This window comes from Pollicipes pollicipes, unplaced genomic scaffold, assembly GCF_011947565.3.
Source record: "Pollicipes pollicipes isolate AB1234 unplaced genomic scaffold, Ppol_2.1 Scaffold_6138;HRSCAF=7277_pilon_pilon_pilon, whole genome shotgun sequence".
Classification (NCBI taxonomy): domain Eukaryota; kingdom Metazoa; phylum Arthropoda; class Thecostraca; order Pollicipedomorpha; family Pollicipedidae; genus Pollicipes; species Pollicipes pollicipes.
In genome coordinates, this window is record NW_023596818.1 from 22,525,419 (window position 1) to 22,542,314 (window position 16,896).

A 16,896-nucleotide genomic window follows, 5' to 3' on the forward strand; every position below is an offset into this window, starting at 1 on the left:
ATATCCCACCGCTCCAGCAGGCGGCCGCCGGGACCCTGACCTTGGCACGCGCCCTGCTGTTTTTCCGGGCCGTGCGCAGTCATTTTTGCGGTGCGGGGTCGCCAGACCGAACGCAATCATTAGCGCTTGGCGGCGGGAGGGGGGCTCGGCTCCGTCCTCTATTGCCGCCGGCAGCGGCGAGCGTAGAGCGCGGGAGACCGGGACGGGGGGGGGGGGGGTGGCGTAGGGGCGCGGGCAGGGCGGATCGCACGCCGGCTCTGCCAGCCGCGACATGGCTTGCGGTGTAGACGGTGTAGAGCGCATCGCGGAGAACGCAAGATGACCCTCGCCGTGGACACGCAGCTGACGCAAGTAACCTGCCAGCGGAGTGCACTGCAATAACTGGTGTGCTCGTAGGCGGCAAAGAGTGTCAGGTGTGGTCAGGAGGTTAGGTCCGTGGTCTGACGCTGGATGTCTGTCGGAAGTCCGGTGAGTTCTGTGCTGACGACGGGCCGGTCCTGGGCTCATTGGTCGATCATTGAAGCCCGGCCTGCGGTATCACCCCATTACATGCCCAATATCATGATGCATCTCTCATGCGGCAAATAACGACTCACGTTACAAAGCCGTCGCTAGTAATACTACATTGAAAGCGATAGCCAATTTCTGAAATTGGCCATTGCCTTTGGCTCTGAGAGCCCGTGTTCGTGTCCTGCACGGCTCCCAGCAACGATCCACTCGATGACTGGTGAGAGCGATGTAGGCCGGGACTCACACTGAGCACCCCATCAGCTGTGACGCCACGGCAGGACAGAACGGCTCCGATACCACCTATGGCCTACAGGAGCAGGACGTTCCCCTGCATATATGCCACGAACGGGCCATTTATCAGCAGCAGCGCACCGGGGCACAGCGCCGCTTCCACCTGCCCGGCCGAGCAGCAGAACATGACGTACCGGGACACAACGCCGCTTCCATCTGCCCGGCGGAGCAGCAGAACACAGCGCACCGGGACGCAACGGCGCTGCCACCTGCCCGGCTGAGCAGCAGAACACGACGCACCGGGACACAACGCCGCTTCCATCTTTCCGGCCGAGCAGCAGAACACAGCGCACCGTGTTAGCTTGGCAACTACCCTCGGTTGCAGTGCCGAATCGTGCAAATACAAAATACAAAATACCACCAAACCGCGCCACACAAGCGCCTGCTCCCGGCGTGTAGAGCAGCAGCAGATCCTCTACACCCAGCGACCTCCTCACGTACGGTGGAGCAGCGGGGAGGCGCTGCACGTCCTCAGGTGGCGCGGTCGGCGCTAGCCACTGCTCACTGTGTCCTCTCACCCGCGCCCTCGCCGGACGGCCGCGTGATCTCCAGCGCTCAGCGCGAACTGCGACGGGAGAGCGGAACCGTCGAACGAAGTCGCCCATGTACCGCTGAAGCCACGGTCTGGCTCGAGCCTCATCCCAGGCAGCAGCTGCTCCCACAACTCCGGATCCCCCAACTGAGCCTTCAGGTCTGGTGAGGCCTGTCTTGCGCTGAAAGATTGGTCTTACGTCCCATTCCCCCCCCCCCCCCCAAAGACGTTTTAGGTGGGGATGGCCAGCATGTAGCGTGCTTTACGTCCCGGCCAGTGAAAAAGGCTCTGAGTGATTTTTCAAAGAACGAGCAGAGAGTTATGTTTGAGAATGATTAAGCCGGACAGGTGGAACCGGCGCTGTGTCCCGGTGCGCTGTGTTCTGCTGCTCGGCCGGGCAGGTGGAGGTGGCACTGTGTCCCGGAACGTCGTGTTCTGCTGCTCGGCCGGGCAGATGGAAGTGGTGTTCTCTCCCGTTGCGTCGTGTTCTGCTGCTCGGCCGGGCAGATGGAAGCGGCGTCGTGTACCGGTGCGTCGTGTTCTGCTGCTCGGCCGGGCAGGTGGAAGCGGCGTTGTGTCCCGGTGCGTCGTGTTCTGCTACTCGGCTGGGCAGGTGGAAACGGCGTTGTGTCCCGGTGCGCTGCTGCCGATAAATGGCCCGTTCGTGGCATATATGCAGAGGAACGTCCTGCTCCTGTAGGCAATAGGTGGTATCGGAACCGTTCTGTCCTGCCGTGGCGTCACAGCTGATGGGGTGCTCAGTGTGAGTCCCGGCCTACATTGCTCTCACCAGTCATCGCGTGGATCGTTGCTGGGAGCCGTGCAGGACACGAACACGGGCTCTCAGCGCCAAAGGCAATGGCCAATTTCCGAAATTAGCTATTGCTTTCAATGTAATGTTGCTAATAACGGATTTGTATCGTGTGTCGTTATATATCGCATGCCTCCGCCCGGCCTATTTTGTTGCCCGGATCCACTGCCTGAGTTGCCCCAGCTCTACCCGGATCACTGCCTGCGCTGCCTGAGCTCTACCCGGATCACTGCCTGCGCTGCCTGAGCTCCACCCGGATCACTGCCTGCGCCTCCCGAGCTCTATCCGGTTCACTGTCTGAGCTGTCTGAGCTCTACCCGGATCATTGCCTGAACGGTCTGAGCTATACCCGGTTCACTACCTGAGCTGTCTGAGCTCTACCCGATTCACTGCCTGAGCTGTCTGAGCTCTACCCGGTTCACTGCCTGAGCTGTCTGAGCTTTACCCGGATCACTTCTACGGCCGAAACCCACCTCATCAACCCAAGATTGAAAGCTTACCGAACGACGGGGTAACAGCTACCAGACTATAATCGCTGAAATATTGGCGAGAGGCTGACGAATACAACTTGCGTTTGTCAATGATCCATCCATGGCCCGCATGGCCTCGACGCGGCTGGGACAGCTGGGACAGGCGAGAGCGCAAGTTGTCCTACGCTAGCAATGTCGGCGCCTTCGCTGCCGGAATCGGTGTGACTGAGTGACGCCATGATCACCTGGCTGACGGACGTTTATTGATTTTTGTATTGAACGCCAAAAGACCAGCGGACAACAAGAGGGTTGTTTCTTGACCGTCGCCAGGGACATGGACAATGAACACATAACACATACCATTCCACATTAATGTAACATGAAACATGAAACATAGCATGAACATGACAACATAATACATTGCACATGGTCACGTGACTTGCGGCGTCTTGGCATCTAGCCAGCTTCAGCGAGGGACGGTGCCCAACCCATCATTGATCGCAACGCCACGCGGGACGCTTTATCAGAAACCGGACAGGCTTACCAGGCAGACACCGACTCCAGTCGCCGTGAACAGCCAATTCTGACAGTTCTGTACTGGACTGGGATCTGGCCAGACTTCAGGACCGGTGCTGCATACAGGCTGGTCTTCTCGCTGGTCCCGTCCACCCAGTCTGCCGGTCAGACAACGGGACCGGTACTATAGCCTGGTGTCCGCGCGAGACCTGCTGCTCGGTCGCCGGCCGGTCAGCAGGCCTGACCTGCTGCCGAGACCGCTACTAAAGCCTCGTCTCGGCACAGGAGCCGCTGCTTGGTTACTGGCCGGTCAGCGGACCTGACCTGCTGCCGAGATCGCTACTAGAGCCTGGTCTCGGCACGGGAGCCGCTGCTTGGGCGCCAGCCGGGCAGCGGACCTGACCTTGTGCCGAGACCGCTACCAGAGCCTGGTCTCGGCACGGGAGCCGCTGCTTGGTCACCGGCCGGTCAGCGGACCTGACCTGCTGCCGAGACCGCTACTAGAGCCTGGTTTCGGCACGGAAGCCGCTGATTGGTCGCCGGCCTGTCAGCGGACCTGACCTTCTGCCGAGACCGCTACTAGAGCCTGGTCTCGGCACGGGAGCCGCTGCTTGGGCGCCGGCCGGTCAGCAGGCGTCGTAGTCCCTTGCTGCTCGTCGTCGTCAGCGTCACCGGGTTGCTGCGGCTTTCCAATCTGGAACGAGCCGCGGATGGGTTTCAGCCCACTGCTGGGAGCGACGCCTGAGGCCATTAGTGTTACACAGAGCATGCGGCGGTGGTGAACACCATGTGTGGCGGTGTCTTTTATAACATTGACGGGAGCAGTGGAGGTGACGAGCGGAGGCTGGCGGCGGGGTGGCTGGCTTGTCGGTCCTCAGTCCACAGTGGGTGAAGACCAAGGCAACTTGCGCACTATGGCCCGTCCCCATGACCCAGTTGGTTACCGCGCCTGCCTTCCGATCCACCCACTCGTGGCGGGGTGGGTTCGGGTCGCTTTAGGCGCTCGCTATTTGCCCTCGACAGGTGTGGTCAGGTCAGGTGACGTCGGAGAGCGGGACGGACAGTGCCGAGCATAACGGTGCGTCAAACTTTCGCTACCAAATTCTGCCGTTAACCTGTAATTGCACATCGGATGGTAAGGACCAGGGCTCGCACAACAAAACGTGCTTAACGTGGGCTCTGATCCCGGAAACCCATGCATTCCATGGGGTCAGATTAAATGATTTTAAAAAAATGGCAGGAGGTGACACCTTCCACACGACTGCAACATTGAAAATTTTATTTTTACAATATCTATTTTGACACGCCACAATGAAGGTCACTCGTCGCCCAATTGCAAACGTTCATGAGCCGAATGACTCAGACGGGAGTTGTCAACCACGCAAGTACCGAACCACTTGGGCAGGTAAATACGTACATCTGTTCCACCAGCCATCTCTTAGCGGTTGTTTAACACGCGCCCGGATGCCGCCTAGATACCCTTCGCTCGGGTGGTGGGTCAATTTGAACCCCCTAAAATCTCGGGAACTAAGAAAGCTAGACACACCAAATTTACAGAATATGCTGACCTGTACGAGAACTCACTCAGGTCAAAGTTTCAGGTTCCTAGGTCATGACCTTCGGGTCAAAAAAGATAAAAAAGGTCAAGTTCCAGGCTGGTCTCCAAAGTGCCCCCAGAACCTAGGGGGCACTTTGGTCAGCAGGCGCCTAGCCGTTTCTAAGCAAAAGTTCATATTCCCATTCAAGGTCAGTGACCTTGTTTGACCTTTTGAAGCTCAAGGTGACCAAAATCAGACAAGATTGCTTTGAGTTTTGCATTTGACTAAGCGACAGAGATTACGCTAGGTAGTATGTTCCTAAAACAAAATGTTGACCCCATATCATTTTAGGTCAATAACTTATTCTGACCTTTAAGAAGTCAGTGGAAGATGTATATGCGGTTCCTGCTATCAATAAACTTGAAATGAGCTCCAGAAACTATCCCATACAGCAAGCCCTAGAGTAACAAAACAGGTTGGTTTTGACCTTTGTGTGACCTTCATACCTGACCTTAGGTTAATTCAGTTTGCTCATTCAACTGTTGCGTTGCCTAAGAAAGCATCTCAGAGATATATGGTTTCGTCTGACATTCTGTTGTTCGATCAGATTGAAGGATTCCCTAGAAATTGCCTTCGCTGAAGCCATGGTCTGACTTTGACCTGCCATAGGTTAGCGACCTTACAAGGTGCATCTAAATTGTTGATGCCAAACGATCCGCTATTTAACTGTCTACAGCTATGCAAAATTTATTGCGGCTACGCCGTACCGTTCGGAAACCATTCTGGAAAAACCTTTGGGGGGGTCAATTTGACCCCCACCCGAGCGCGTGTTAAAGAGAATGTCTCACATTTCAAGATATTGAAGCAAACACCAGATATGAAGTCTTCAATTCGTTTATCACTTTTAATGCCATGTCCACTTACTGAAAAATGCCATGATTTGAGTCTACCCCTTCGGTGATTGTAGGTAGGCAGCTGCCTTTACTAAGAGTAAATCAGCCAGCATCGCTTGATTCAAGTCACCCGGAGAATTTGTTTCCTTGAGTGATCGCGCTATTGGACATTACAGTGAAGTCCGGACAGCTTGCGTTCGGAAGAGTAGACTAAGCTATTAAGTTAGTTAAGAAGACGTAAGTTATTTTATCTTGACTGTATTAGTGTGGTCAGTTTTGGGTTTGGGGCATTAAGTTGCATTGTTTTTTCTCGCCCACCTGTCTACCACACACATACACACACACGCGCGCACGCACGTACGCACGCACGCACGCACGCACGCACGCACGCACGCACGCACGCACGCACGCACGCACGCACGCACGCACGCACACACACACACACACACACACACACACACACACACACACACATATTCAGTTCCTGTGTCTTTCGTTTCCACATCGCAGTCCTTTCATTGCGTCCCAATTGTAGGGAAACGCACTAAGATTTGCAAGGGCGTTTTGACGCTGACTTGAAGCAGATGAAATTGTTTTGAGACCTGTTGGGATTGAAAATAGAATAAACAAGATTGATTTAACAGGAGATTTTGCTCACGTGATTGAGTTTTTCATCACGATTTGGCTCAGTATTTTCATCATGATCCTTATCATAATCCTGATCGGCTTATAATCACGTGCATAGCGCGATGCCGCCCTGCGATATTTGTCACTGAGGCTTGAAAACTCTCAACTACCAAGGTATGTGACGTCGCCTGCCTTTGACCATGGCAGGAAAGTCTAGCACGGCGGCAAGTCGAACCCCGTACCTCTGGCTTCCAAACGGACTTTTTAAACTATCGGCACCCAACTCTGCGGTGTTGGCCACAGTCTGCAACATCTGCTCTCCACGGCAGTTGCATATCACCGGTGCTCGGAATCTAATGACCGACAGTATCCCTTACGACATGGCTTAAGACATTGTATATTCAATTTCGGTTATCACAGCGCCTCTTGGTCCACCGACACGGATCTCATGTCTTTACCAAGCGGAGTTTTCCTATTTGTACACTCGACCCGCCTTTGCGAGCCATAACTCCCTTCACTTTTGTGTTCCCAAAAGACAACCGCACAGAGAACGTTGATCTTGAACGTAGCCGACAACTCGACAAACTCCGATGATAATTTTGTGCTGATCGCTGTTATCTGCCCCACACACGCAAAACATTTGTTTTTCCACATAAGCGATGGTAAACACGATGTTTTGGCTGGTGCAAGTGATCACTCTTTGAGGGCACTGAGCATGGTTCAACACAGCACATGATAAACTCATTGGGAGCGGGCATATGGCCATCCGTTTTGGTTTTGCAGGTCGAAACAATCACCCAGACATTGTATCGTCATTCGCCACCGCATGGAACAGACCATGCTTCACGCCACGAAGATCCAATTTCATCAAGGGCTATGCAATCTAAGGCGCGCAGGTCCGGTCTTTATGTGGGACTGCCGTCACGACGGGAGACCTCAAATCGTTTCCTCATATGCTCCGACATGCAGAGTGGTTCCACCAAATCTGACCTTGCTTACACATGCAAAAGTTCTGATGAGAACATATCCAGGAGATACTTTTGCTGGAGCCCGGCGTGTAAACTCAAAGAAAAACGGCGGGATGTTGGTCCACTTGTACAGTCGGTGTATTAAAGGAAATGCACGAGCCCATTTACATAAAGATTGTCTAAAGCTTAATTGTCGATAGGGTGGCTATCTATCAAGTGCAGCAAAATAAACATCAGAAATGTCAGCGAACCTGCTGATAAATATTGTGTGCAATACGTTATGTCAACATTCAGCGACATACGTGTCCCTGTAAGTCATGATGCGCGACAACGTTGATTTCTCGGACACAGCGCGAAAGATCCGGGGCTGTATCTAGGGCTGTTCGTGAAATGAAAAGGAGATTCCTCCAAGCTAATACATGCATCGCGTAGCGTGCTGTGCATCCGATCATAGTAAGGTCACCTAAGACTGTAAAGTAGCGTCCTGAACGGTGCCATTTGCGGCAACAGACATCATGTGCACGCGATGCATTCACGGCCTATTCACGCGTCACATTTCACATACACAACACAAAAATGCAACTTTTCACCGACCGAAGACATTCGCGAAATTGTCTGGCCCCGGTACATAAATTTCCGGTGTGTGGCCCTGCGTTCGTGGGCGAGGCTGAACCCTTCACTTGATGGCTTGGTAATTCATGCTTAGATGACATTGATGCAAACCGCATTCGAAAGCGAGGACATTTTATTCGGGGTGTCAAACAATTTTTACATAGAGGCAGCCGACGATATCCCATGTTAGGTCAGGTAAAAAAATCACATAAGCAGTTGATCACGTTTCAGCTAATCACTCACTAGAGAATGATGCCGCTCAGTGAGCTTGCTGATCACCGGTACAATCTTCGATAAGATAGCAAACAAAATTTACGAATGAAAATCAACACCGAGCACCAGCTGTCAGTTGACGTATCACAAATCCCTCGACTGTTCGTCACAGCGGTTAGCGGCAAGCTGAACTTAGGGGACTCAACATAAGTGGAATACTGTGGTTTTATCGACACCATCCTGCTTTTCTTTTCAAACAACGCTTTACTTGAATTAAATTGCGCACGGGTGGCCGGTTGGATACGCTGCGTTCGGAGGGGTCAATTTGATCTCCTGAGATCTCAGGAACTAAGGAAGCTAGAAACACCAAATTTACAAGGTGTGTTGGATGTTACGTGAACTCACTTAGGTCAAAGTTTAAGGCTCCTAGGTCATGACCTTCGGGTCAAATAAGGTCAAGCAAAGTCAAACTCCAGGTTGATCTCCGAAGTTCCCCGGAACCTAAATAACAATGACAAAGGTCACAGTGACATAAGGTCACACATAAGGTCACAATGACAAAAATAATACAAGACTGCTTTGAGTTTTGCATTTGAATAAGCGACAACGATTACGCTAGGTAGCGTGTTCCTAGAATTAAAATGTTGACTTGGGTCATTTCATGTCAGTGACCTATTGTGACCTTGAAACAATTCATGGATGTCGGGTAAGGTGGTGCCTGTTATTGATAAATTCGATATGGGGCTAGAAACTGCTCCGTACAGCAAGCTCTGGAGCACTAAAACAGGCTGGTTTTGACCTCGGTGTGACCTTCATACTTGACCCTTGGTCGATGGAATTTATTCATCCAATTGCTGTGTTGCCTAAGAAACATCTCAGAGATGTATGGCTTCCTCCAACACTCCTTTGTTGCATCAGATTGAACGATTCCCATTGGCTTCCTTTAATGCATGGCCTGATTTGGACCTGCCGTAGGTCAGCAACCTTACAAAGTATATACAAAGTTTTGATCCCAAATGACCCGCTATTCATATTCCTACGGCACTGCAAAATTTGGCGTGGCGACGCCATACCGATCGGAAACTACTTTGGAAAATCTTCGGGAGGGGAGTCAAGTTGAGCCCCGTCCGACGCATGTTAAATCAACCAATATTGGTCATGCTGAAAGAATACTGGGTCCTGTCGATGGACCTCAGGTTTCAAAAGATAGCAGTAGTATGCGCCGCGTTTTTCCAACCCCTTTACAACAGCTCGAAGCAACCCCCTAGGAAAAGTTGCTAACAGACACTGGGCTGCATATCAACTGCCAAAAACGACTTTGACGCCTGACCCCATCCAGGAGGCGTTCAGCCGGCCGCCGATCTAATATATACATCTTTGAACCAACAATATTTAACATAATGAAAATTCTGAAATTGCAGTCTTTGCAGTGGATTTAGTACTCCTCACCGCATATTTTACTGGAGAACGACTTTTTTGCTGAACTTGACACTAATGTTAATGTTTCGCAACTTGGACAGGTAAGGCGGTTCCGGCAAGCAGTCAAATGCCCTGACTGCTGATCTGAGTTGTAAGCTTTTCTTGCCGTTTCGTGCCTTCCGCACTCTCTCGCGAGCATGGCCACCCCCATGCACAACTGTGCAACGCAGAAGTTTAATTACGGTTCGTTCATACTCCAAGCCTCATTGAGATTGCTGGCATCAAAGAAGCAGACTGTAACAAGAGAACGCCTGCCTTTCCTCGGCACCGTCACATTCCTAGATATTTTAATTTAAAAAATGTTTATAACGGCATCTTTCAACATTGCTGGCACGGAATGGCAAAATCACGCAAGGATGACTTCAAAGTGACGAGTCAAGTCAAGTCAAGTCACGTCAAGCCACGCTTGCCACTCAGGATAACGTCAGGAAAGAAACGGACGCGAATGCGGAGTTCCAAGTCGGACTTGGGTTCGACACGCGCCGCTAACACAGAGCTATTCACAAGATGTTCGTCCAGTGTGTTCACTTTGTGCATGCAAGGTCACCACCAGCCGCGACTTCATTGAATGTTAGAAACATGTATGCTGTCAACGTACTTCAACAGAGTTACGTCGTCCCACAATCATAGCCTACATGCATCTTGTTTTACCAGGCAACGACCATCCGGCACGTTTAAAATTCCCTCATACCCTCCGCTGGCAACCCATCGTTCCAGGAAAACGTAAAGTTTGCCACAACTCTGCTTTCATGTCCGCGGACATCGTAAAATAGTCGGCATGCTCGTCACGATCAGCCCCAAGCGTGACGTGCGAAACGGCTACAGAGGATCGGAGTGCCGCAAACCCGGGTAAGAAACGTAATTAACGAAATGTGTTTGGCAGGCGACAAACGGTCGCACACGCTATCCCCTTCTGCCGCTGTTTTTCGATGCTTTCATCTCGTGTTCTGCCTCACAGCGGCGGCATGGCCTACCGACAACAGCCTGCCGGGTGCAGTGGCGTGGACCTGAGTGGGGCGCCCACTGCACGGGAAAGGCTGTCTGTTCTCCTCGCGGGTTCTACACATCCTGAAAGTCACGATCAGATTGGCTTCAATATTGGTAGCCCACAGTATCTCATCTCTTGTGGCATGGTTTTGTCGTCGAAAACCTCGGTGGAAAAACAAAGATCTTTAGAAATTCCCGGCCGCCAGCAGGAGGCACGCAATTCACGTCCCGCGGCCAACCGTTACTTGAATAAAGCGAGCACTCGGGCCATGTCGGTTGGATGTGTCGTTACGGTCTTGAGACCCGTGCTCGAACTCGCACTGCGTTGTCGCTCTCTGTATGAAGAAAGCGTGCATGAAGCTTCTGCGCTACCTGGCGGCCAGGCGACTGTGATGGGGCGGCTGACATCACCAACAGGCTGCCATTGGGCCAGCTCCGCGCGCGCGATAACCGTGGGATGCTGTCGACCACTGATGCTGGCGTCAGCCAACGCATGCGCACAACCCACGCGTTGCTTTCTGGTGAGACGGCCGGCTGCCTCCGGTCCGCTGCATTCAGTCGGATCGGGGCTCCTCCTTGCTGAGCGTCAGTCCACGGCACGCGCAACCCGGCACGGACACGGGTACGAACACGGGCACGGAAACAGACACGGACACGGACACAAACACGGACACGGACCATGGGTATGATCGGTCTGCTTTACATACCCGCTGACCCGTATGCTCTGGAGCGCTTGGGAAGGCTGCGCGCACCGAGTCTGCCGCAGGTGATCTTATTCCTCTCAATATGACTCTACGTACCACAATTTTAAATATGCATTTGTCCTCGTGGCGAGTAATTTGAGCGCATTACCCGACGCCATCAAACTTCAGGTCCGATCACAATGAACTCTTGCTAAGTCATAGCAAGGGAAGCACGATGTTTGCAAAGGTAAATGGAATACATTTTTGTGCATTCTCTTAAACGATATATATATATATATATATATATATATATTGCTGTACAAAATTTCAGAATGATGAACTTCGGTGTCAGTACAATGAAGCACTGAACATGATGGAAATGATGTTGTAACCAAAGCTGAAGGCTGCGTGCGTCACACATAACATGGCGGGGGTGCGTTTACATGTGCCCTCGCGCATCAGGTCGTTTGAAGTCAACTCTCTGGTAGGTCTTCAGATGCTATGCGCCTAATATTTTGTTGGAAATATGAAGTATGCTGTTTTATACGCTCTCTGGAGGTTTATCTGCGCCAAAAACAGAGCCGAGGAACACGCCAATGGATCGACTGTTACTTGAGGGTGCATTGATCATCATTGCAACTTGCACAGTGCATGTAGTGTTATGCATACGTTGACCGAATTCCTGATATCAGTTTGTCCCAAATGCACATATGTTCCCGGTTTTCCAGAAGAACCTGTTCTTTTGTGACCTTCAAATTTCGCCTCAATCATAACTTATCATAACAAAGCTAAGCATCTTGAATACAATGGCAACGATTGATATCCCGGTCAAATGATAGCCACTAAACATGCGCGACACCTGACTGGCACATGAAACAGGCGGAACTCTCCAAGCCGCGGGTTGTACTCATCCGGGTGAACCACAATAATATAGCCTGAAAGTCATTGTGACGCTAAATTAATCGTCTTTTGTTCTCTAACTAGCGATCCAAAACAAATAATGCGCCACTGCGAATTGGTCGGAGTGCTTCAGCTTCAGCCTCACGTATGGTGCCATAAGTGACACTGAGATCACCACAAAATGTTTCCTTAGTTGTGAGGTCTTATACTTCCGGTTCCAGCAGGAATAGGCAAGGTTGGTCCAGTTGCAGTTCAGTTCCGGTTGCAGAGATAGTGAGCTATATATGACGTCACTCTTACCCCTCACCTCCCGGAAATCTGCGGATGACTGAATGTCCCGGCAATGCCAGCTGACAACTATTCGCTTTCTTACATCTGACATCAGCTTTTTTTGACATAGCTTTCGGATGATCGTCTCAGCCTCAAATGGTGGGAAGTTATGGCTCAATGCTCTCGTTCATTTAATATGCTTTAGGTTTTTTTAGTTTCCACTGCCCCCCTCCCCCATAGAGTAATTTGCAAACCTTTAGCCTCAGCGTGAGCCTCGTGGGAGACGGCTAAGTGGTAGTGGCACTTTCATTATGCCAATGTTTGGCCAATAGCATTGCGGTCGCAGACAAAGCCCAAGAGAGGCAATGTTTGAACTGTGCGCGATTTGCTGGGGTTCAAAAGCTGCTTGGCAGATAATACTTTTGCGCAAACTGGGGAAATAATATTATAGTTTACGCAGACCCAGGCGTTCTAACATCTCGTCAAAGCTACCCGGCTCAGTGGCCAGGCAACACTATTACGCTTTAAACGGCACGGTGCGTAATATGGAACAGCCACATCAGAACATAAGGCGAGGGCACGTCTCTCCTTTGCAATCTTAACATGTCCTGCTTGGGTAAAATGTGTGAGCACAGCCTCAGTGTTCTCAGCCCGCATTCGCGAAAACGTCTTTTCTTGTACGCGGGTAGCATAAAATTGATGTCACGCTTCTTGCTCACGAAACAATCAAATTCCCAATCAGCACTCACAGTTTCCTCCCACTTCCACATCGCTCTGATTATCGCACACGTACTATTGAGTGGCACCGAGTTGCCTTGGAACTGACGAAGTTATACAAAGCGTACCATTTGGCAGTTGCACGTCTGTCCTTGTGCACAATGTTATTAATCTCACATTTAGCGGGAATACTAGTTGACACGTTGTAACACATCTTCATAAGAATTTTCTAATTACAAAATGCCGTATTTCCAAAGCAGTGTGAAGCGGTCCACGCCACCGTGCGCTAGTTTTGAGACGCTGAGCCGTTTAATTCAGGAGCGTGAGGAAAAAGCAGAGCTTATAGGAGACGAGATGATCGTAAAAATATCCGAGAACCACCAGGACCTGATAGCACTGCGCGACAGGGCACAGGTGCTACACGATGTACGGAGGAAACCCTGGCTCACTGCCATACAACCCATCACCCTGGAGCGCGTGAACCCGACAGACTGGCAGGCGTACGTGGACAAGTACATCGTGCCCAATAAGCGGGTGAACCTGCCGCCAGACAACGAGGTTGACCTGGACCTGCTGGCCGAGAAGCTGCTGCACCCGGAGCAGCGTATGCTGCCGCCGCCGCCGCCCCAGTGCGCGTACGGTTTCTTCCCACGGCCGGATAACAGTCAGCTGCGTCTGAACGCGCCGCGGCCTCGCGCGCTCGTCTGGGGCGCGCTGATCCCGAACACGATTCTCATCCGCCTGCTGTGGTCGACGCGCTCGCTCCAGGACGCCGCCTCGGCGCGCGACTGGAGGCGCCGGCGCCTGGCGGAGCGCGACGCCGGCGAGTATGGCGAGTCGAGCGCGGCCGGCGACCTGGCGGACGGGCTGGAGACACCGCAACGTCAGCCGAACCAGCACCGGCGCGGCGCGTTGGGCGACGCCAGCGGCACCGAGCTGGCCGCGCCAAACGACGACGAATTGACGCTTGAGTGGGAAATGAACCAACCGCTGAGGGTGCGCCGCCGCCGGAGGCACCGCGCCTCGCGCGACCAACGCCGCCGCCGCTCGTCCGGCCGCCGCTCTTCCGGCCGCCGCTCTTCCGGCCGCCGCCCTTCTGGCCGCCGCTCATCTGGCCGCCGCTCGAACAGCCGTCGCTCGTCCAGCCGCCGATCGCGTGGCAGTTCGCTGCGTTCGAGCGCCGCCAGCCGTCGGTCGTCGGCTCGACGGTCCAGCGCACCGCCAAGCGACGCCGACAAGTCGCGTCCGACGCCGCCGCGCAGCCCGGCCGCCCGACCCAGCTACCGGCCGGTGGCGAGCGACCAGAGCGCGTCCGGCCGGGCGGGAATCACCGCGTCAGACACTCGGCGCTCAGAGCGGCACAGCAGCGCGGCCGCCCGCGCCGGCTCCTGGTCGTCAGATGTTCCGGACGACAGGCCCGATTTCAAGAACGTCTGCTTTCACATTAGCGAGCACAGCCCGAGCAGCATGTTCGCGGGTGAAAATTATGAGGAGAGCCAGAGGAGAGCGGCCGAGTACATGAAAGAAGTCAGGGGCAAGGCCTGGCTGACAGGCCTTGTTCCTGACCTGGCATTCCGGGACGACATAACACCGTGGGAGCTCGCCGACATGATCGTCGACAACATGCCCCAGGACCCGATCGCGATCAATAAAACCGTTCAGGAGGTCAGCAAAATATTCCACAGGTTTTCGTGCAAACATCCCAGCTCGATTCAGAAAAAGATGATAATGCTGCTGGAGGAAAACTGGTCAGAGAGTGTCGCGTTTGAAGCCATCCTGAAACTGCTGGAGGGGCCGCTAGCGATATCGTGTGACCAGTTGGTGCCGCTACTGCTGAGTGTGTACCCGCTGTGTTCCAAGACTTCCCGGGCGGCGATTGACATGTACCTGCGTCGCGCTGGCCTGCGGGACGAAAGGGACCTGCTGCACAAAGAGCTGCTCTCCTGGAGGCCATTGGGCGCAAGAGCGCGCTACGCCACCGACACCTTGGTGGCCATGAAGCGGAAGGCGGCGCACTTCCTCAGCGAATGGCGGACGTCGTTCGAGACAAACGCCAACCTGGTGGCGGAGGAGCTGAAGGAAGAGCGGCTCAGAGCCGAGGTCAAGCTCAACATAGTCAAGGCACTGGCCAAGTACGAGCCAACCGTGGTGCAGATGGACGGCGAGGGCCTCTCCCTGGTGCTGGTCCAGCAGCCGAGCGCCGAGTTTGCCAAGGGACCCGACGCCATTGACATACTCAACTACTTCGTCGAGATGCATGAGCCGGACGCGAGCGAGGCGCCGTCGGACGACTGGCGGCCGCTCGACTCGCGTGAGTACCGACTCTGGAAGCGGCGCAACAAGGAGCTGACGTGTCCGGAGCGGGCCAGCCGGGCGCTGCGCGGCGACCTGCCGCTGAGCGCCGGCCTCCAGCTGCCCACGGCGCTGGTCACGCACGTGGCGCGCGGCCTGGCGCCCGTGCGTTGGCCGCCGCTCACGCTCGCCGTCCGACTGCGCGTCGCGTGCAAGTACTACTTTCACGACCCGGTCGAGCGGGACGGCGAGGGCGACGGCGACGGCTAGCCGCAATCGGCACGGCCCTGGTGACAGGCACGGCGCAACCCGGCGCTCTCCGGGCGGCGTGACTGACGCGGCCGGCCGAGCCGCTGCCCCAGAATGCAGCTGGGCAAAGGTCTGAGTTGAAGGACATACAAAAGAGAAGACTTTGGGTGATGCAGGACAGTCTGTGGTCAAAACTGTACTATTGCAAGAGAAACGGCGACATAAGCGGATTTTGCACTTCCAAAGGGTCTCATGCTAGCCGAAGTCATGTTTTTTGTATGCTGGGACCAACCAGGCGTTGGCTTGGAGAATTCAACGATCCGAGCATGAATGCATTTTAAGGCTTTGAATAAAAATGGGCATGACGCTATTTCTACAACCTGGTCAAAAGTTATTTAATCTACTTCACGTTCGAAGATACCGGGAAAACAAACTGGACGGGCTCGGGTCTCTGGTTTAAGAAAAGTGGTATTATAAATTATGCAGAGACAAAACCGAGCCACGGGGATGTTCACATTTCATAGCGCAATAATTGTTGGTGTACGGTCTCAGCACGCAATCTTTGTGACCGATTCTAAAAAGAGTAGCTTTGACCGCTTCTTGGCCGGGTGCTACGAGTCGATCATTGCTGAGCTTGGGGGCAAGACCAATGATTGACTGATGGGTGATGATGATCAGCCGAACGCCGATCATCATCCTCATCTCCATTATCTCGCGGTCTCGTGTAACGACGGGAACTTTGACCCTCTTGGAGATTTTCCGAAATAACCTCCAAGCGGTGGGTCGAAGCAACGCCAAACTTTGCATAGCTGTAGGCAAATGACTACCCGGTCCTTTATTTTACAACGCTAAACAGAGCAACGCCAAACGTTACATAGCTGTGCACAATTGAATAGCCGATCTTCCGGTTTACAAAATTTGATTCCTTTAGGTCGCTGACCTCAGGTCGCATGTCAGTCACACCATGGTCGACAGTCAGGTACTGCTTAGGGATATCAAAGCTAATATGACAGCGGCGTATTGGGCGACGTTTTATGCTGGTTTGATGCAATCTCTTGGACGATTAGTCGGTAACAATTAGGATTACAACTTCATTTTTGTATTTGTGTTTGTACAAACTCCATCAACGAGGTGGGTTTTTGGGCCTTTGACGTCATGCGTTCTTGGGTGGGTTTGAATCGTTACAACACGATTGCGTCCCATCCTAACATATGCGGGAAGTCGAACTGAAATAAAAGACATGTGTCAAACTCAAAGTACACATACGAAGATGAATTAACACATATTGCAAGTGCATGGGGTCCGCATTAACATGCAAAATTACTTACATATGGGCGC

General features: G+C 52.9%; 1 protein-coding gene across 1 annotated transcript in view; it reads right to left on the bottom strand.

The window, feature by feature from the left end:
- Window positions 1-3,677: 3,677 nt before the first annotated feature.
- Window positions 3,678-16,896, bottom strand: part of LOC119105469 (orexin receptor type 2) — a 152,693-nt gene continuing 139,474 nt past the window's right edge. Inside the window, exon 7 of the mRNA XM_037228934.1 lies at window positions 3,678-3,824. Coding sequence (XP_037084829.1) covers window positions 3,710-3,824 — 115 coding nt within the window. The 3' untranslated portion in view covers window positions 3,678-3,709. The remainder of the gene's footprint in view (window positions 3,825-16,896) is intronic.